This window comes from Vulpes lagopus, chromosome 18, assembly GCF_018345385.1.
Source record: "Vulpes lagopus strain Blue_001 chromosome 18, ASM1834538v1, whole genome shotgun sequence".
Classification (NCBI taxonomy): Eukaryota; Metazoa; Chordata; class Mammalia; order Carnivora; family Canidae; genus Vulpes; species Vulpes lagopus.
Window position 1 is genome coordinate 951066 of NC_054841.1, and position 21445 is coordinate 972510.

The 21445-nt window shown below is 56.0% G+C and overlaps 2 protein-coding genes across 8 annotated transcripts in view; one reads left to right on the forward strand and one right to left on the reverse strand.

Moving 5' to 3' along the window:
* Positions 1–655: 655 nt before the first annotated feature.
* Positions 656–11633, reverse strand: GID8 (GID complex subunit 8 homolog). 3 transcript variants are annotated; one of them, XM_041733393.1, is made up of 6 exons: positions 11496–11633; positions 11057–11271; positions 8807–8936; positions 7662–7858; positions 6766–6963; positions 656–6099 (listed from the first exon to the last, which is right to left on the reverse strand). In XM_041733393.1, the coding sequence occupies exons 3-6, from the start codon at positions 8922–8924 to the stop codon at positions 5926–5928; spliced, it is 687 nt and encodes a 228-aa protein (XP_041589327.1). In that variant the 5' UTR covers positions 8925–8936; positions 11057–11271; positions 11496–11633; the 3' UTR covers positions 656–5925. The 3 variants fall into 3 exon arrangements, with proteins under 3 accessions (XP_041589327.1, XP_041589328.1, XP_041589329.1); XM_041733394.1 differs by having other exon boundaries at positions 11111–11271; positions 11496–11632; XM_041733395.1 differs by lacking the exons at positions 11057–11271; positions 11496–11633 and adding an exon at positions 10619–11036.
* A 186-nt stretch (positions 11634–11819) lies between these two features.
* The window catches only part of DIDO1 (death inducer-obliterator 1), a 48486-nt gene continuing 38860 nt past the window's right edge, over positions 11820–21445 (forward strand). For 2 of the 5 annotated variants that reach the window (XM_041733390.1, XM_041733391.1), the window contains exon 1: positions 11820–11970. The gene's annotated coding sequence lies outside the window, so the exon portion shown is untranslated. Of the gene's footprint in view, positions 11971–17134; positions 17204–21445 lie in introns of those variants that run through there. The other 3 variants (XM_041733389.1, XM_041733392.1, XM_041733388.1) reach the window with 3 other exon arrangements.

Consider the following 21445-nt stretch of genomic DNA (forward strand, 5'->3'; position numbering starts at 1 on the left):
TGCAAGGGCACTTAGGGTCCAGGGCAGCCAGTTTTGAAGACAGATCTTCGGAGGTGCGCTCCAGCCCCATCACCCCGAGCCAGCCCGCACTGGGCGGCCCAGTGGGCAGCGTCCCACGCAGCAGGTGGCTGCGGAAGGGGCCAGAGCTCCCCACAAAGATATGGTGAGCATGCAGCCGCGGCCAGGCCCCACGCCGGCCCCCGGGCCCTCACTCTCAGATCACGTGAAGGACAGAGCAGCACAGAGAGGGGGGCACACCGGGACCCCAGGGCAACCGCGGACTTCTGGCCGCACCGTGCTTCCCCAGGCTGCTGCCTCCTCACACCCTTCACCCTGCCTCAGTCCACCACCCACACAGCAAGCAGCCTGGCCAAAAGCCAACTGGGTCACGTCCCACCCCCAACCTCCCCAGGGCTCCTCGCTGCCCTTACAGAAACTTGGGATGACCCGCACCACAGGGCCTGCCTTCCCCACCCTGCAGAGCAGCCCTGCCACGGGGAAGTGGCCCCCTCTCCTCTCTGTGCCTGCCCCCTCCCCCAGGTGTGCAGGAACCAAGGGACACATGAATCCATCTTATGAGCAGAATTAGTGACTTAATGGTAGAGGGAAACAAGGACAAAGAACTATGATTGCACTGGAAATCAGAAAGATTAACTTTATGATAATAAATGAATTTAATCCGATATAGGTTCTACATGTGGAATTCTTGAAGGTTCTGGAACAGTGCATTCCTTTCAAAGTGCTGGTGAGTTCACTATTTGAGTCTTGGAAACACTGCTGTTCAACATCTGTTTCACAGTAAACATATGCCTGGACGCCTAGACATGAAGGACTCGCTGGGCCTGTGAGTCTGGAGCCCTGCAGGGACTAGCAGCACCCCCCTCCCCCGCCCCTGCCCGGGTCTGTGTGCTTCCGCTGCCCGCCCCCGCCCCCCACACCCCTGCCGCACGGCCGGGAGTCCTCCATGATCCTCAGGCTCGCTTCACTTTCAGAAGCCAGGTGGGAGAACCCGGCTGCGTGATGCTGCGGGGCGAGGGTCTGTGGCAGAGGAGACCCTGCTCGCACCAGCATCCGTTGGACATGTCCAGGGGGAGAAGTCCCAGCCAGCCAGTGCTCTGGCACCCGAGTCCAGCAGTCCCTGCAGCAGTGGACAGCACCTCCTCATCCCCAGGCTCCAGAGGGAGGCGGAGTCCCACAGCACAGTATAGCACGCCTGCCTGGGCTCCGTCCACAGGGGCAGGGGGCTGCAGCGTGACTTGCTTCAAAGTGCAGCCAGTTGGAGAGGAACACGAGGATAAACCCACTGTCCCCGGTTCTCACTGCTTCTGCCAATGATTTTGGTTGGAGCTGAGTATAGAGGAGTCCAATAGACCTTCTTCTGTGCCATGTTCAGAATGGACCCATCAACCTGGCCGTCCAGCTGGGAGACTTCCCACACTGCAGATCAGTCTCGGCCCCACCACATGCTCCCTGTAACGAGAAACACCTCTGGCCCGCAGGTGCAGGGACAGGATGACCAGTTCACCCGGACCACCCTTCCCTGCCCCCATCAAGGACCTCAGGCGGCTGGAGCTGGGGCCTGGCGTCCTGCGGAGGCAGAGCGGCTCAGGACACCCGCCCCCTGCAGAGTCTACACAGCCACAGAGGCCCAAGGCCCATTCAAACACTGCGTTTACATCCATAGAAGTAAATCACAAGGATGGGACAAGTGCCTGGATGGTATCTCAGAATTAAGGCACAACATCCAAGACCGCAGGCCTCCCGCGCCAGGGGCTGTGGCTCCTGCCAAACGCCTCAGGGGGTCTTGAGTGCAAACCCAAGCGCCCAGCGCTCTGCGCACATACATCACCAGGATCCACTGCACTGCCTCCTGCTGGCATGAAGAAGGGCTGAGATGCCACGGCCACCTGGGGAGGAGTGACGGGGAGGCTTCCTTTGCCCTCTCCAAAGTCCAAACACCATGAAGGCTACAGCTCAGGATGCCATGCTCCAGCCTAGGGCGTGCTCCCTTCTGCACTCACGAGAAGGCACTGGGGAGCTGTCACTCCAAGTCTCCGTCGGGGGTCCCACAACTGCCTTTGCATGAAGTGCTATGGGAGCCAACAGCGTGGGATGCACGGCCCAGCCAGTCGTGGCATGAGACGCACGGGGAGAAGGGCCCCGGGGCTCACTGCAGCAGCCCCTCTACTTTGAATGTCTGCAAATATTTCTAATTTTTTTAAAAAATAACTTTTCAGGTTAAAAATCATGCAGTGGTGGCCCCAATCTATCTCCTTCACAAAAGCGACAGGCTGTAGAAAACGGATGGATTTCAGACGGCGCACGCACAGCACGTGCTGACAAGCACGCACAAGTGACACCAGACGGAGCTGGTCAGAGGGCGACAGGACAGCAAAGCATAAAGATGCGTGAAACTAAACTTTCCTTCCACCAGTTCTGAAAGACGGACGCCAATGGAACGTGCAGCGTATCTAACTCCTTATTCTTACTGGAGACTCTTGGTGGGGAAAGGACAGGAGACCCAGAGGTGACCCCTCTGAGAAAAATGGGAAAAGTTTTACCATGAAATTAAGAACAGGCAGCAAAAGCAACCTATTCTGCATCCTTCAGAGGACGCAGTGGCGGGCACCCACGCCGGCGGGAATACAGTGGACTCAGACCGGGGGAGCGAGGACGCTCGCAGTGGGTCACAGCGGTACCACAGTCACATGACCGGTGCGGACGTCACGACTGACTCTCAAATCCGAAAGAGCAACACGTTTCTGAAATGGAAACGTACCCGCTGTAGCAACGGAGCACGAGGTATCCGAGTACGTGGCGGAGAGCCGCACCTGTTCAGCTCCGGGGCGGGGCGGCCTGCAGCTCATGGCCCCGCGCCCGGCTTGGCGGCTCCGATGCACTGGCCAGGCCTCCTGTCCGCGCTGGGACCCCACGGCAACTCCCGGAAGCAGCTCCTGCTCCGTGGCCCCAAGGACACCACGGTCTTCAACATACACCGTGCACGGTTCCTTCTGAAACCCAGAAGGGCTGGTCCCACAACTAGCCCTACAGAGGGAAGCAGACCCCCGCCGCCTGACACACACCCTCCTCAGGACGGTCCCAACTGCGGGGAAGAGCCGCCGCCTCGTCCCCGAGGCCCCACACACGGCCTTCAGTCCCGTGCCCAGGAGACGCACATCTCAAATACCTTTTCTAGAACCTGCGAACCTTAATGCAAATGGCAAAATATACCAGCTCTCGCTGGACTTGCAATAGTCCCTAGGCCTCGGAAAGAGCCCTCCCACAACTTCGTGGTATCAGGAACGTGGAGCACAGAATATTCTCAAATTTTATTTATTTCAAGGCACTTTCCACAAGAAAACATTAAAAGAATAAACTATGTAAACTATTACATTGCAGAAAACACAACGGCAAGATCCAAAGGAGAGAAAGAAAAATCAAATTATATTTAATGTTCATTATCTCAAAATGGCTTAATTTAGTGTGCTTGCTGAAGACACAGAGACCGCAGGGAGGCGGCAAAGCCACTCCTGCCGAAGCAGGTCCCCAGTCAGGGGCGGCGCAGGAGCAGGAGCGCAGAGCCACCGACAGAAGCGAGGACAACAGGGCACAGCTGAGGGTCCCCGTGGCACCATGGCCAGCTCGCACTGGCGTCAGCACCTGCTCGTGACGTCACTCATGGGGCCCGACAGGTGAACCGGTGCGAGACGAGCCCCGTCTGGGCCCTGGTGGTTCAGGGGCGACTCCTGTGTACAGGACCTCCCGTCACTACCCATCTCACACCCTCTCATGTGAAGAGCAGAGCGTGTCAGGGGATCGTATATTAATTATGCACATAAAGGGCCTTATATACACTAAGAAAAACTCACTAGAAACATGCTGAATTCTCTGGTGCTTCTCAAACGTGTAGCGTTACCGACACCTCTCTGCTCGTGCTTCTCTTCCAGCTCCTGCTCTAGGCGACGATTAATTACCTAAGGGTTAAAACCCTCTGCTCCAACTTGTCACCCTCAAGCCTCAGAGGAAACGGCCCCAAAGAAAGGTCACATTTGGAGGGGACACATGCTCCCTCCCGGGCGCCGAGGAGAACCCCCACCTTCATCCTCACAAAAGCAAAAGGGCAGCAGGAGAGCAGTCAGAGGCCGGGAGGGCCCACAGAGCCCGCACCGCCCTGCCTCTGCCTCGGTGACCACCCAGGGCAGGCGCCTGTCCGCCGCTCCAAACCACTACGCCCAGAGCACACGTGCAAGCGGAAGGCAGACACGAAGTGGGCCAACAGCTGATGCCCCAGCACTTAGCGACAATGCCCAGGCCCACGGGCTCACGGCGGACATGGCCCCGGCCATCAGCGGCACACCACCTGACCTACGGGCGTCTCCACAGGCCTGCCTGACCTCTCTGGTCATGGAAGCACGCTCCCCGCGTCAGTGGCTCTGGGCACCTCCCTCTGCCAAGCCCCTGCTGCCAGACCCCATCCTGGGACCAGGATCTGCCCAGGGCGACTGAGCCCCAGCCACTGCGGCAGCGGGCAGCTCCCACCAGACGACGGGCCGGAGCCACCCATGGCCACACAGGCCCTGCGCCCCGGGGCACAGTCAGCACCACCTCCACAAGACTCGGCCTGCGGGGTCCGTCAGGAGCTCTTAAGGATCGCCCTACAGGACCATGCCCGGGGCACCCTGCAGTGAGTCCATGCGCACGTGTTTCCCCCACGCCGAGACACCGAGTCACAATGGCACCCGCGTCCCAGCCCCTGCCCTGGTGGCGGGATGCAGGAGGGCACAGAGCACAGATTCAGGACGCCTGTGAACTCACGAGCAGCACAGCACAAGCCAGTGACCACACACTGACCTGCTGCACTCCCGGTCAGGGCAGCCTGCAGCCGACACACACCTGTCAGCACCGGCGCCCCTCTGCCCACGGGGGTCGGCTCCCAAGCACACACACCAGACCGACCAGACGGGGCAAGCGGCCCTCTGGCTGCAGGAACTAGCTGATGCCACCACCATCACCACCAGGACGGAAGCCCCAAAAGCAAATGGTTTGAGATGATTAAAACTTTTTAGAGGACATTTTGGTCATTCTTGAGATCAAAGAGAAACCTTTATTTTCAACAAAACTGCCTAGAAGAGAAGGTTCATTGATCCACTAGGAAAGTCGCTCACCACAACCAGCACCAAAATATATATTTAAAAAATTAAAAAACACACAGCCCCGCCCCTCACACACACATCACCCCAAAAGCCACACAACCCAGACCAAAAGGGAAAACAAATCAAACTCAATGCCCTCACACAAAAGAAGTCTTTGAATTAGGATTTACAAATTTATATAGTCTTTCCTATGAAAGAACAAAAACAAAAAACCAAGGGATAAGAGAAAAATTCTCCACAAAGGCCTGACGAGTCTTGGGAGATCTGAGAAAACATATGTTCTGCCTACAAGCTAACAAAGCAAAATAATGATCAGTGCTTTTTGTAGGTTTGAGTGGGAGGCCTCAGTTCAACAATATCCCCTCCTAACCGAGCACTCGACGGGGGTGTGATCCTTCAGGAGCCAAACAGCAGGAGCGCCCCACGGCCTGTCCTTGCCTTCAGAGCACGCACAGAGTCTGCACCGCACTGCCAAAGAGACAGTGCCATTCACTGCATGGTTTCCAGCACTTAAAAGGGCCACGTTTCCCTTTAAAAAAGATGCCGAGTCAAAAAAAAAAAAAAGAAAAAGAAAGAAAGAAAGAAAGAAAGAAAGAAAGAAAGAAAGAAAAAAAGAAAGAAAGAAAGAAAGAAAGAAAGAAAGAAAGAAAGAAAGAAGAAAGAAAGAAAAAGGGGAAAAAAAGAGTTCTCTACTGCAGTAAAAATCTCTGAGTCACAGACAGCTGCTCCGAGAGGTCCGTGCCGGGGAAGCGCAGGGCCACCAGCACGGACTCTACTTGGGCTCTTCGATCACACCTTTGCTGAGGTCTGTCATTTTGGGATATTTTACTTTCTTCTGGTCCAGCTCATTCTGAGCCCAAAGGAGTAGTTTCAGTAATTTTGCCAGCTTGGGTGTTGACTCACGATTTTCATAATCTAGGACAGCTTGGTTAACTTCACTCCACACCTAGAAAATAAACACATCCAATAAAAACCACTACATGTGCAGAGGAAGAGAGTCTCTTATCACGTGCATCTTCTACTTCGGCTGTTTTTATGTGGCAAGCTTATTTATTTAAAAGAACATGTAGCCCGTAACCAGGGGGCGCTCCAGGGGACGTTAAACACATATTTTTCGTCCACAAGGAGCTCACAGTCTGGTCAGCAACGATCACATCTGGCCTGGAGAGCCGTGAAATGCCATCAGCCAGGTTTGGGGGGGTGGAGGGCAGTGTGCGTGACCCAAGTCCCACCGGAACCAGCGTTGAGGGAACAGGTGTGGCTAGCCCTCCGGGGAGGTGATGAGCCATCATGGAGGCTGCAGCGCACCAGACCAGCAAGGAGAGGAACAGGGATTTGAAGTAAAAATGCTGAGGACACCTATTTCTAAGAGTCTCCAAACAAACAGAACAGGAATAAGATTAAGATACAGGAGAGAGGCCGACCAAGAGGTCTGAGAATATAATCACAACGCTCCGTTCCCGGCTTCCCGCAGTGAAAGATTACACGCCAGGAAGAGTGCATGTCCCACGGCCAGAGATGGCCTCTGTCACCACAAACTCAACACACTGTGGTTCCTGAGTCCGGCTCTGGACACTCACTGATGGAAGGAGGACCCCTTCGCAGGTCTTACCTTCTGCCTCTGCATCATATGAAGCAGGTCCCCAAACGGCGACTCTTCCGGGTTGTCAAAGGCCAGCAGGGCCAGAGTGCGCTCCATCTCCGTCAGGCATTCCCTGCTCTCCTCGCCTTGCTCGGCCAGCTGGGTCTGTGCGAACTCCAGCGCTGCCTCGGTCTCACGCTGGCGGATCAGCTCTATGAGGTGCTGTTGCTGGTCACCGGCAAAGGCAGACACACTTACACACCCACGCCCAGGCACACAATGCCCGGCAGTGCAGCACTACTTTCTACTCAAAGGATAATTGCCTAGCATCCCTGAATTATCAAATTAGCATTTTAAAATAAGATTTGTTTGAAAGAAAGAGAAAGGAGAGGGAGGGAGTGAGGGAGGGCACACACAAGTGGGGAGAGGAGCAGAGCCTGACCTCACAACCCTGAGATTTGAGCCAAAACCGAGAGTCAGGTGCCTAACTGAGCCACCCAGGTGCCCCTAAGTTATCATTTTTATTATTTATTTATTTATTTTTTAAGTTAGCATTTTTTTTTTTTTTTAATTTTTATTTATTTATGATAGTCACAGAGAGAGAGAGAGGCAGAGACATAGGCAGAGGGAGAAGCAGGCTCCATGCACCGGGAGCCTGATGTGGGATTCGATCCCGGGTCTCCAGGATCGCGCCCTGGGCCAAAGACAAGCGCCAAACCGCTGCGCCACCCAGGGATCCCTAAGTTAGCATTTTTAAAGTAAAAAACAGCTTCTGAAATACGAAAGGCACCAGCTAAATGAAACCCCTTCCCCTCATAAACTGAAACAATACTCTATTAACGCAAATTAGCCTTGTTACTTCTGAAATCAGCACGTATAGCCTTATGGAGTGGCCACAAACCAGGTATCTCTCAACTGAAACTCACTTGCAGGTGGAAGTAAAGGTACCGGTTTGTGTCCAGGAGCTCTGGATGGAGACTGTTGATCAACGCAATAGCCTCCTGGATCTGGCCTTTCAGGATCATCTCCCGGATTTTGATCCGCTCGTCAAGTGTTTCTAGGTCCACACTAGGTTCAATCCCAGATTCCATTCGAAATTTCTCTGCTGCTTCCTTAAAGCCCTCTGAAAACAACAACCATCTTCAGTGCTCAGGAAGCTAGTAAGACTTTAATGCAAGGGTTTTTTTCTCCCCTAGAAAGCCCATTCACATCAAATAAATAATCTTCGACATGACCCTCACCTTCTTAGGGATTTGGTATTAACATCTCTGTGGCCCACCCAAAAACCTCTCACCTACCCGCCAGGGGTGAGAATGAATGCCGAGAAGCCCAGTGCCATACGGGCTCCTTACAGAGGGCTGCAGTTCCAGGCCAAGAAGCTGCAGGGGGATCCCGGCGCGTCTGGATGCATTGGCTATGCCCTCCCAGGCTGAATGGACCTGGCCACTCCTGCCTCTTTGTGGGCCCACAGTTCTCTTCAACATCCAAGCAGGGTATGTGCCCCGCCCCCGCTATAGGCAGACATTCCCTTCATCAGCTTTCACAGGAAGGGGGTACCGTGAACAACGGGAAGGAGACTCATACCTGTTTGAAACAACTTCGTTTTCTGATCATGTACAGAATCAGAATCACCCTTTTCCTTCCCAGTACCAAGGACGACTGTTAGTTACAGACCCCGTTTGTTTCTTTCTGTGTGTTTCTGCCCCTCCCCCTTTCTCTTTTGAGTTAGGTGCGCCTTCCACAAACAGTCCAGTATAATTTACCAGACTGGCCAGATCAGTTACTCAGGACTCTCAACATGCTTCAGAACATTCTTAGTTATATTCATTAACTGTAAAAATGTCAAAGGCCAAGGAACAGGCCTTGGAGCTCAGACACTGGAATCACCATCCCATTTCCAAAAGACTGTATCTTTACTATGGTAATCTATGAACTCATTAAATCAGCATTGTGTTTTTATGATACCCCAACACAACTTAGCTTTACCAAGAACTTAGATGATAAAGTTCCAACTGTGTGTACAAAAAGGCAGTTTTGTTCGACAGGTGGCATCCTTGCTGTGAGCCATTACCTGTGACCAAGTAGTTCATGATGAGGCGGTTCATGTCTGCCCGCTGGACATGCAAGTTATTGAGTTTCTCCATCCACTCATCTTTCGTGATTTCATCGGGTTTTTCTGCATAACTCATTCTGATTTATTTCTACAGGAAAAAAAAAGATGTAAAAATTAGTGAAGATCATTGGAATGAAGGGTACAGCATTGGGAATACACTCAATGGCAAAGCAATAGGCTTGTGCAGTGACAGGGGGCAGCTGCACTTGTGTATACGGCATAACCTGGACGGTTGTCAAATCACTACGCTGTAGGCGATAAAGTTAACACTGAGTCTCAACTATAAAGCTAAAAAAAAAACTTTTTTTTTAAGAATTCTATGACGACTATGATCGTTTCAGAGATAAATACAATGACACGAAAAAAAAATACAATGACACGGTATGAAGTAACAAAGAGAAGATACTTTAAATCTGGAGAACAGCAGGTGCAAAGGGCCTGAAGCCCAAGCGCAGCCTAGGGACCAGAAAGAAGGCCGAGATGTTGGGAGACAGAATGTGTGCAAGGAAGAGACAAGTGCCTCCAAACTGCCAGGTCAAGAGTGTGGAGCGTCATGCCGAGTAAGGCCTTACAGGCCAAGGGAGGAATTTAGATCAACTCTCTCCTGAGCACAGGCGGCAGCCACCAGGGACATGCACTAAGGAAGCACCAGCTCTTTCACGTATGCCCTCAAGAAGTCTGCCGCTAGACATTCAGCAGACTGCCCAACACTAAGAAGTCTGACTCCACCGAGTGTCAATGCAGACAGTTGTTCCCCTGAACTGTGACGCTGCTGTCAGAGCAGTTGGAACTGCAAACATATTTGGCCCTCTCTGCAGAGCTGACCCAAGCTGCTCACAGCCCAGCAATTTTACGAGGCTGAGATCCTCAACCTCACCACTGAGCACCTGACACGCACACACCCACTCAGAAGCACTGCTCAAAACAGCAAAAACACGGAAGCCACCCACCCAGATGTTCATTCAACAGCAGCACGGACAAACTGTGGCCCACAGAACCACAATCTCAGGCCCCAAACCCTTGGGGAAGTATGTTTCAGAATTAAAAATTTTGCAGATTGTATGAAGCCTAAATGGCACAACATATCTACGTCACATGACATTCTCACTGCAGTCTGGGGCAGCACCCCACAATTAAATATTACCTCTCTGGGGACACGTCTGAGTACCCACACTGAGTGCAACAGAAGTTATTAAAAGCTTTCACCTGGTCAGATTTTTGCCATCAATTAGTTAAAAAAAAAAGAAAAAAGAACTTTTACTTTTCAGAGCTCCTTGAATTTTAGGATTGCTGAGAAAGTGCTCCGATCATGCAGCGACACGAGAGAATTTGCTAAACCAATTAAAATAGGAACACAGCCACATGGATCTCTTACGAACCAGTTGAACGAATAAAGTGAGTTGCAGCAGGGCCCAGGTATGCCAGACGGTTTTATAAAGGACAATAAAATGACAGCAACAAATAGGAACAGTGAGAAAGCGTTTTGTTGCTTTAAGTAAAGACACGATCCTCCAGAGCGGACAGGCACAGGCCCCGGGAGTACCAGCTGGGCAGCCCTCCACTCCCACCACTTCCTATTCTTCCCCTGTAACCTGTGAGTTGCGGGGCCCACTTAATACCAGCTAAGTACACGCGAGAGTGCTCCCCTCAATTAAAAAGCTAGACGGTGGAAATGGGGTGGCAAGCGCTGAGCAGCAAAGCCAGCAAGGAGCCACCAAACGGGCGCAGCGCAGGGAAGTTGGACACAGGGCAGGTGAAGGTTCTACGGACGTGTCAACGGCCCTGCTCCGGACTGTAGAGAGAGGAACAAGCAGGAGCGCTTGAGACTTGGCCGGAGAGGAAGGCTTGAACAGAGGAACAGGTTGGAGGAGTAGAGCAAGTTTGGGCTGACTCTGACTCCTCGCTGGGAAGGCAAGCCGGCCCCAGGGTCACAGGTCCTCAGCTCAGCGCTGGAAACAGTAATTAGGGAGACAGCGGCCGCACAGGGGCGTGAAGGCCAGGATGCCGCCCCGATGGGCCAGGGGGCGCGTGGGGAGGGACGCGCGGGCCGGTGGCGGCGGCGAGGCCAGGAGAGGAGGCCCCGGGGTGCCGGCCGGTGCCGCACGGGGCGCAGAGGGCACACGCGGGACGCCGTGCCCCGGGGCTCCAGGCCAGCACACGCGTTGCTCAGACCACGGTCCTGGTCCCGGATGGTCCACGGGAACTAACCGAGGACGCACAGGCAGCCGGCCCCGCGCGGCAGGCGGCGGCGCCCGTCCTCACCGGCTCCGGCTCCGGGCCCGCTGCGCTGGTGGTCATAAACGCCGTCCTCCCCGCGGGGCACAGGCGCGGCGGCTCGCGGCGGCTCGCGGCGGCTCCTCGCGGCTCCTCGCCCCCCCGGCCGGCCGCTCTGCGCGTCGGAGCCTTCGCGGGAAGCGCTGACCCTTTAGGAATAAACGCCCGGTTACGGCGCCCGGCGCTGCGGGGCCCCGCCGACCCGGCCGCGACCCGGAGGCAGTTGGACGTGCGCGCCCAGGAGGCCCCCGCCCGGGCCGCGTCCCCGCGCGCCCCCCGGGCTCCTCCCGGGCTCCTCCCCGCCCCACCCCGGCCCGCCGCGCTCCCCGGGGAAGCTCGGCCCGGCCGCCCGGGGCCGCCGCGGCCATCTTACCTGGCGGAGCCCGCCTCCCGCGCTGCGCGGTCTCCACGGCCGCTCGCGGGGCCGGGCCGAGCCGGGAGGGCGGCGGGGCGCGGGGGACGCGCGGCGGAGGCGGGAGCCGCGGCGGCGGCGGGGGCGGGGGCGGGGGCGGGGAGCGGGAGGGCAGACGCACCGGCGGCCGCCCCTTCAGGCACCTCCCGCGAGACCGCGCGAGCGCAGGCCCCGAGCCGGCAGCCAATCAGGGGCCCCCGCGAGGGGGCGGGGCGCGGCGGCCGCCCGGAAGCGCGGGACTCGGGCTTCCGTCCTTGCGCAGAACGGCGCTCGCGGCGCCCTCGCTCTACGGGTTGGCGCGAGAGTCAAAAGGCGTCGGCCGACCCCGGGCAAGATGGCCGCCGTCGAGGTGTCGTTGTGGGGGAACTTCGCGCCGCGGTGGCGACATCTAGGCTGAGCCGGAGGCGAAGGTCCCCGCTTCCTCTCCGTGGCTTGTGTGAGCTCGCAGGGCAGGGGCCGCGGGCGAGGGGGAGGGCGGGCGCCGGTGCTGCGCGCCGCCCCGAGGGCCCCCCCGCCGAGCGCCCGCCGAGCGCCCGCCGAGCGCGGGCCTGGGAGGGGGCGGCCGAGCGCGCCCCGGGGAGCCCTGCGCGGCGTGGGCCGAGGCGGGCTGCGGGGCGCCGGCGGGGCGGGGAGCGCGCTGCCGCCCGCCGGCTTGTGAGTCGACAGAAACGGGCCTGCCCTCGGGGAGCGCGGGGCGCGGGGTCCGCCGGGTCGGGCCGGGGTGCGGGCGCGCGCGAGGCGGCGGGGCCGGGGCGCGGGGGGCGGGGGGCGGGGCCGGGGTCGGGCGCCGCGGGCCGCGGGCCGCGGGCCGCGGGGGGGGAGGGCCCGGGCGGCGCTGCCCGCGGTTCCCGACTCAGAGACGCCGGGGCAGTGCGGGCCCGTGACGCCAGCCTGTGCAACGCCCTGACTGTGCCCGCTCCGGATGCCAACCTCGCCGCGTGCGCAGGGGCGCGGAGTTTTGAAATTCTTTCCAAAGGGACGCAAGCGAAAGCTTGAGCGCCGTGCCCCGAGGGGGTGGGCCTTGCCGCCCGGGGCGGCCCCTCGGCTCTGGGGCGGCCCCCAGGCTCCCGCGCGCCCGGCCGGTGGCCCCCGCCGCGTGCCCTGCTCCTCACACCCTCCGGGCACTCCCTGGTGGCCCGTGCCCAGTGGGCGCAGCCGGGAGGGCCCCCGCCCCCTGCCTCTGCTGCAGCCGCCCTACCTCGCCTGCAGGTGCTCCCAGGTGCTCGAGTGGGGTCTCGAGCAGAGCACTTGCAGGCCAACTGCTGGAGATGGGGAGGCCCTGCCTAGACCAAGCTGAGCGCACCGCCCCCCTAGGCCCACCTCGCACTCTGACTCTCCCCGCGTGGCTCTGAGCCCACCAGTTTCTGCCACTGATGGCTGATAACGTTGCAGTTTGCCACACGCACCTGGGCTGCACCAGAGCCGAGACGTTAGTACCTCGTAGGAGTTCCGTAGGTATCTGTTGAGAACGGGAAGGAGGAAATGAGCGAAGGAGGATAAGGACCTTATTCGAAAGCAGCTTCAGCAACAGTGGACGCGGGGACACTTCACTGAGGGGGGAATGTTTGCAGTCTGGCGATTGAGCCCCTGCAGTGAGTGGCACTCAGATGTGCAGCCTGGTTGATGAGGCTCCTGGTGGTGGCACCAGCTGGGCGGACGAGTGGGCTAGAAGGGGGCGAGGGGGATGGGGAGCCCAGGGTCAGTCTTGCTGGGTTGGAGGTGCCTGGGGGACAAGGCTAAAGTTGAAAGGAGCAGCCGGGGCTGGACGTGAAGGTTTTACGGTGACACCCTGTGACAGTTGACAAACATACTTAGAGAAAGACTGTAGAGAGGAGGAGCAGATAAGTCTAGAATCCAGAAAGACGGCACCAGATGGCCATCGTGCAGAGAAGAGGTTGTCCATTAAGTCAGCAGAGAGGCTTGACAGGGACCAGGGGGTTTAGCAGGTTCTGCAGAAGCCACAGGGTGGGGAGTTCTAGAAGATGAGCGGTGTCCAGTGCAGCAGGGCCGTCCTGCAGGCATACTTGACAGGCGTTGGGGACAGAGCAAGGAGCACAGTGACACGGGAATGGAAAATGTTAGACGCCAGTGAGTGGAGAGGTGAATAGGGTGAGGGGAACAGTTTCACACTGGCAGAAGCCTCTGAGGTGGAGAGCAAGCAGCAGGTGAAGTTGATCCCATTAAACCCTGAAGCAACAAGATTTGGTGGCTGAGGGGGAAGGAGAATCTCCAGGCTTGTGGCTGGTGCGTGTGGACTAGGGACACCAGGGAAGGGTCTGGTTGGAGGAGAGAGGTTCAGGAGTCGTGAGCTCATTTTGCACCCGTCGAGATGTTAGGGGAACAGGTCTGGGCAGGGGTAAAGTGGAGCACAGCCAGGAGGGCATGAGCTCCCCTGTGGACAGTAGGTGCGCCTATGGAAGGGAGATCAGGCCAGCCTACGCCAGCATAAGACCCCTCGTGCTGCTAGGTGTCTGGGGGTGTGGGGGAGCACCGAGGACGTGGGCCACTTTGGTCACAGCCTGGGGCATTGGCCCAGTTGATAGGAAAGAGGTGGGTCTGTGGAAGGGGAGCAGCCAGATGGCCAGAACCTCCACTGTCCTCCAAGCCCAGGTGGAGACTTCCCTTGTAATAGGTTAGCGGTTCTTTACAGACGAGTGTTAAACACTTATTAGTCTTACGAGAGCATTAAAAGTGTTTTTGAAAAGGGAGGAGTATCTGAAGAGTAAAATACACAGTGCTGCCTTTACTCAAATCCTGGATTGCTCAATAACCAGGCTGTGGGCTGTGTGTTATAGAATGACAGCATTTCCGCGGATGTTTTTATCTTATTTGCAAAACCCAAAAGCATAAAATCAAGCCCCTACACACTGAAGGCCCTGCTTTGAAAGAGATTTGGTGAAAACAAACTAATTCTCAAGGATAGAATGTAAACTGACCAGTTGCTGCTCAGAGTCATCGGAACAGGAGGCAGTCAGCACCGAGAGGTCAACTTCCGTTGCATTAGCCTTTTACGGTGTGTTCAGTTTCTTGGTGAAAGTGTTGAAAGAGTAAGGAAGAATTTTATGATTGTTCAGCTCTGCTGCACCCATTCAGGTGCTGGGTGTCTTAGCTGAATTCTGAGACCCAGTGAAGCATATTTATGAGGTTTTTGCAGTGGCCCCTTCCCCTCCCTCCTCGCCTGATTGTATTTTCTCTTTTGGGACTGTACTAGCAAATCAGAAAGCACTGATTCTGGGTTTCTTTGCATGAGTATTTTACCTATGAGTACGTATTTCCTGATCCTTTGAACTGTGTGCAACAAGGTGCTTCCTGAAACAGGTGGGGTGCTGGGGGCCACACAGCCCTGCCACTGCGTACCAGCAGACACAGGCAGCACGCCTGAGTGACCGACTTAATTTGCCCCATCAAGGTGCTGTTCGTATACTATTTCATACAGAATTAGACTAGACCCTTCACACCTGGCTGGTGAAGAAGTCGATATACGCGTACTGGCTTTTTTTTTTTTTTTTTAAATTAAAGTGAAAGTATGTAGGTAGCACACATGTATATGCACAAACACATATCTGCATAGTTACCTGGGAAGTTATATCTGTATAAGCTTTGAGGATTCCCTTGCCCCTCCCCCCAATCCCAGCCATGTGATCACGATCAGGTGTCTGGGTGATAGAAGTGGTGAATGAAGAGATTTTTCCAATTGATATCCACATTTTCTTTTTTTTTTTTTTTGACACTTGTAAAATTTTTGTGTTTCTTTACTTTAAAATTCTCTTATGTTCTTGAAATGCTTACTTTCTATTGGAATGGGTCCAGCAGGAAGGAGAGGAACTTTCGTATGTCTGCCAGACTCCTAAGATTTTTCATTTCTCTGTACATCCATAAAAGGCAACGTCCTTGGCCTTCCACCTCTGTAGACCGATTGGGAAGATGTTATTTCTCATTGAATCTCTACATTTTAGCAATGGTTGATTTGATTTGGAACTCAGAAATAGTTGTGATATTGGAAGGGTAATTTATGTGTATTGATGTGGTCAAGATTCGGAATAAAACTTTCTGGGTGTCCTTTTGAAATCTCGGATGGCTTAAGTCTCTGTTACTCCTGTTGGGATTTCTTTCAAATGCTCCTGCTCACCTTCACCAGTGTGGTTTTGTGAGCTGGCAAGAGGAGGAATTAATGTATACAGTATTTCTGTTCTGTGCAAATCCAGAAAGCTACCTTTAGACCTGAGTTCATGCAGTCTTTCACTTTTTAAGTATTTTCATTTTGGAAATAAATCTCTTCAATGATAGTCTGTAGCCCTTGTAGGCAGAGCTGTGCTCCTGAGCGCACCCCCCCACCCCCAGGCTAGAGACTTGCTGATGGTGATGACCACCCACCCTCTCGCACCTCAGGGAGGTCCCCTTCCCTGCTGTTACATGGAGGGTGATGATTAGCCTAGGGCCCACATAGGTACAACTGATTTCCTCTGAAACTGTTTTTCTGTCGATCTCTAACAGGCATTGCGTTTTCTGGCCTTTTTTTATTGGGTGGATTCCTTTAGAGACTTAGGAGATGAAAGCAGTCAGAAAGGAAATCCAGTTCTCATGCCCCACACTGATTAAAACACTGATTTCTCCTTAAGTCAACTTTGTTTTTCACCGAACTCACAGTGCAACACCTCAGAGTCACAGGCACCCGTGGGCAAGGTGGGGGTAGTGAGCCTCGTACATGAACACGACCCCGTGCACTCCTGTGAAGGCAGCAGAGCCAGGGCCTTGTCACAGCAGAGAACATAAAATACTCGCACTTCTGTCCGAGGACCTCTGGAGAGGGTAGAGGCAGGGCAGGGCACTTCTCCATCCGTGCCCAGTCTCGTAGACAGTTATTTGTAAGTCGATTTAGAGATTGTCCCAAGTCCCTGCCCGCTGCTTTTCATCCCTGCAGCCGCCGGACACGGCTGGGTGCAGAGACGTTGCCTTGCCGCTGGTTACCCCGTTCGGCGCCTGATGGAGGAGGCTCCTAGGATCTGCTCCTCCCGCAGCACACGGGCGCCAGTGTGCAGACGGGCCCCGGGTCACTGCTGGCTCCAGCGGCCTTCCTCTCGCACCTGCCCCTGTGCGGCCTCGGCTCTCCCCTCTCCCCGCATCTGGGCGCTGGGAGAGCGGCGAGCCCACCCCTTCGCGGGGTCGCAGCGGCGGAGACCCGCGCGGGGCCCTCCTCGGAGGACCAGCATCCACGGGATTGCGGCGCCTGCGGTGTCCTCCGAGCAGCACGCTGGCCGCGGGCCCCTGGCTCTGCTGCACACCCGGCCGCGTTCTGCCGCTTGACAAGGGCCACGGGGTTCCCGGGCCCGCGCTCAAGCCCCGGCGTGGCGCCCCGTGCTGGGAGCAGGTGTGCGGCCCTCCGCAGCCTGCCTGGGCTGTGGGTGCTGGGCCCGAGCGAACGGCGTCCGGGCGGCGCCGGCTCCTCGGCCCCCGCGGGCGCAGGCCCAGGGCGCAGGCGCGGACGGAGGGCGCAGGCGCAGGCGCAGGCGCAGGGCGCGGGGCCTCCTCCCTCCGCGCGGGGGCGCTGCTCGGGGCGCGGCCCGCCGCTCTAGCCCCGCGTCTCGGTGGCCGCGCCGACCCCGCCCTCCCGCCCATTCCGCGGAGCTCGGAGGAAATGGCTGCGGGACCCCGGAGGCCTGCGACCCGCGGTGAGTGGCGCCCGGCCGCCGGGAGGGGGGGCGGGCTCCGCGGGGCGCACGCGGGGGCGGCGGGGCGGGGCGGGGCGCGGGCCCGGTCGGCCGAGAGCTGGGCGTCCGCGCCGGTGCTCGCCGCGCTCCCGCCGAGGAGAGAAGATGGCGGCGGCCGCGGGGCTGGCGGGAGCGCGGGCGGAGCGGGGCCGCGGGGTCACCGCGGGGGTCACCTCGGGGCGACCGAGGGCCGTGCGCGGCCGCCGGGGCGCCGGGTCCGCCCGAGGGGGTGAGCTCGGGGCCTGGCCGCGGTGCGATGGCACCGGGAGCGGCGCGCCCTGCGGTGACCCCGCGGAGCCCGAGCGGCCGGAGCGCGGCCTCCCGGAGTCCCGGCGCCGAGTGGCGGTGCCGGAGACTGGTGGCGCTGAGCCGGCGGGTGCAGGCCGGCGAGCCCCGCGGGGTCCTGCGGGGGCGCTGCAGCCGCTGCTTAGGAGGCAGGGAGGGCTTTCGGGGAAGCCCTGGGAAACACGGACTTTGAGTGTTCGGTTTGTCGTTTTGACGTGCGCTGGCCGCACCTGTGTCCCCGGGTCACCCCGACAGCAGGAGGGGCCGCTTGAGCTCCCGAGGGCGACGCGCGGTGCCCCTCGTGCCCTCGGTGCGTCCTTGCCCGGGACCCGCCTCCGCCCGTCGCGGTCCGCGGGCCGCCCCAGTTCTTCCTTGTGCTCCAGGTCCTGGAGGGCCCGATGGGCAGAGCCGCCTCACGTCAGCCCCGAGGAGGGGCGGCCAGGGCCTCGGTGCAGGGCCCACTGCGAGCAGTCGACTGGTGCCAGTGGAGACCCGACTGCTCCCGTTCCCCCGCGGGTGCGACGCACTCAGGCGGCCCGGGGACCTGCAGGTCTGTGCCTGTGGGACCGGAGCTGCTCAGGGCCGGGCTGGTGTTTTTTTTTTTTTTTTTTTTTGCTTTGAATCCGGCACCTCAATAAATGAGCTCACAGGTGGGGCCATGGGTCACAACAGCATGTGAGCAAAGTTGAAGATTCTGTTTAATTCATCCCTTGGCCGCAGATACAAGTATCCGGTATCTCGCGCGCTGGAGGAATGAGATCTGAGCCTGAGGTACTCGGGCTTTTTGTGCTGCTTGTAACCTCCAGGAAACTGAAGCATAGGCAGGGAACTTGCCCAGGAGCTCAGAGCTTATTTCTAAGTGGGCTGCCTGGCCCACCCCAGACACACGTCCCACAGCTTCTCCAGAGCCACACGGGCTCTGCTGAAATACGCCTCCGAGGAAGGTGCTTTAGCCATGCATCGTAAGCAGTTAAGATCTGTGACCTTCAGAATGATTCCTCCGTTTACCCTGCAAATATTTATTGCCTCCTGTGTGCTAACCACCCTGGCTGTGACAGCAATCTGGAAGGCCTTCCTGGTCCCAGAGACAAGTGCAGTGGGGACTTGTGGGGACGTCCCAGCTCCTTCACCTGGGATTGGTGGGGATGCGTGTACGTCTCCAGGACTACCCCACAGTATTTCTGTTTTAAATACAGCAAAGGTATCTCAGAAGTGTCCCCTGGGAAGGCCTGCCCCAGGCTCTGTTGTGAAACTTCCTGCCAAATGCATGTTCTAGGCACCCTGGTTTCTAGCATGACTGCGTTCTTGCACACTTTTAACAACAAGTTTGGGAATAACGTAGATCTTCTCATTTTCCACCAAGAGCTGTCCCTTGTTAGTATTTGATTAAATTCAGGTTGTTCCAAGCAAAGTTAGTTCTGTACTGATAGGGAGAAAGGGCACCAAAAAAAGTGTAATTGGCTGCTCCCTCCTGCTCCTTCCTGTCCGCTGGTACCCACAGTAACTGATTTCTGTCAAAACAATGAAGCTCATAGCTGTGCACATGTGTGAGCATCACAGTGGCTTGTTGAGGAAATGTGTCCTGGGGCTTGGAGGTGGCCCCACTCAGTGCTTCAGGTGGGCCTTGCTGCGGGTGAGCGGTTGGAGTGGGGACTTGGGCTCCCATTTTCAGTTGGCAGAGTGGCATTTTCAGGTCCTGCTGTTGACGCTGTAAGTCCTCCTCCCATCAGGTGTCTTAACTCACAAGGAGTCCATTCCAGAGCAGCTCAGAGACTGGTTTATTTTCTGCTTTGGTATATGTTTGCAAGTGTTCCGGGTTCTGGTTGTTGTAAGTTCTGTTGACGTGATAGATTTTACCTTTACACACTTGTCTAGTGATACTGGGGGATTTCCATTTATCTTGTAAATGGAAATGGAAATGGCTTAAGAGAGCAAAGATTGGATGTGTTTACAGGTTAGGCCAGATGACTGTTGTCCTTGGGTCCCTACAGTGGGACAGTGTCTCTCCTAGAGGCCTGATTACTGTGCCTGGCAGACTCAGGAAGCGCATTAAGTAAGAAGGCTTTTTTCCTAAATGGAGTTTCTCCCTTGTGTTTCTTTCTTGGGCAGTGGGGTTTCTTAACAGTGGATGTTTAACATTCCTCTCTTTGTGGTTAGTATCGAATGATGAGTGCTAATTCCATTACAAAGGCTCTGTGGTTTACAGTTGATAGAAGAGGGATCAAAACATGGTCTGACTTGAGCTCACTTGGTCTAGGTGCTCACACTACTGGAAAAGAGTTTCACTTGCTCAGACCTCATTATTTGAGGAGTAATTTTTAGGGTAAGTTGTTATGTGAAATTGGAGAGGTAATTGTGTGTTTTTTAATAAAAATGTTTGTAGTCATGGCTATAAAATATGCTTAATCGGTAGGTTATCTGGTGTGCTATTTGTAAAGCAGATGTATCTCTCTGGGTATCAAACTCAGATGCTGTGGTTTTGCTTTTCATATGCTGGTATACAGAGTTTTAAGTGGTATTTAATACACTTCTATAAGAAAGTTTGTGAGGTTTTTCTCCCCAGTGAGGAGACAGCTTTATTCTTTGTTAGGTTACAAACATGTATACAGAAAACTGAAACAATATGAGAAAAACAAAGCAGACACTCCAGAAATGGTCCCATTCAGAAGCTCACGTCACGGCTCCTCCCCTGTTCGTGAACATGGGTGGGTGTGTGTGGCAGGACGTATTTAGGGAGTGTGGTCCCTGTGCAGGGCTGACTTGTGACCTGTGCTCTTCACTCATGTGTAGGACTGCTTCCGTGGCAGTGGCTCTGTGGTTCATCCTTTAATTGCAGTCTTAAAGAATTCCATTTTGTGGATATCCTTAATTCCCCCTCCACCTCCTCAAACCAGTGTCTGGATGATGGACATTGGTTTGTGTCCCTTTGTTTTTGTTTTTGTTTTTTAAAGTGTGGCTGGGAGCACCCTTACAAATGCACCTGCTCTGGCCCCGTGCCAAGTGCATAAGGGGATCTTGGTAAATATTTGCCAAATATTACTCTCTTAAGAAGGCCTGTTTCCCCAAATGCACACCAACACGGACATTGTCATTTTAACAGATGACATTGATCGCTTACTGCATGTTTGCTGTGTGTGAGCGCTGACACTTGACACGGTGTAGTCTCACATAGCCTTTTAGGAAGCTGGGAGCTCACAGTTGTCCACAGCCCGTGAGGAAGCACACTTGTTCAGCCTGTCTGCCTGTTAGGTTTGCAGCTGGGGTTGAAGCCAGGAACATCCTGATGGAAAGCCTGTGTTCTCGTCATCAACTGCTGTGCTGCCCCTTGAGCCTCCCAACCTCAATCTGCTTAGCCAAACTACCCCACTTATACCTGGGGGCGAGGGCCCCTGGGGGCTGCCGTGGGCAGGACTGGGACTCCCAGCCAGATGCCCCAGCACCCCGTGGAGACAACAGGGCTATTGGACACTAGTTGTGGACTCTGGGTTTGTCAGATTGTGGTTTATACAGTCTTTCCACAGCATGGGGGTCCTTAGTAGTAAGAGAGCCTTCCTCCGCCCTCCTCACATGTGTAGGCTTCACTGTCAGGTGAAATACTGTGACTTGTGGTCCTGACAGCACCACTCATGAAGCAGGTGCTTGGGAGACAGGCCCTCTCTATCTTCTCCAGACCACGTTGTCTTTGAGTTCAGGTGGTAGTCACTGTGTGAGCCTACCGTTTCGTAATTGGAAATAAGCATCTTCTCTGTAGTTGCTTGAAACTGTGGTTGAGGAAGGGCAGGGGCAAGGTGTGGAGGAGTCTGTCTGGCACTACAGCAGCACTGCCGCCGCTTGATCTTCGGGGGGGGGGGGGGGAGCAGCACTGCTTTTGCCCTATCCTGTAAAGTTACCTGGGCACTCAAGAGCCTCTTGGTCACC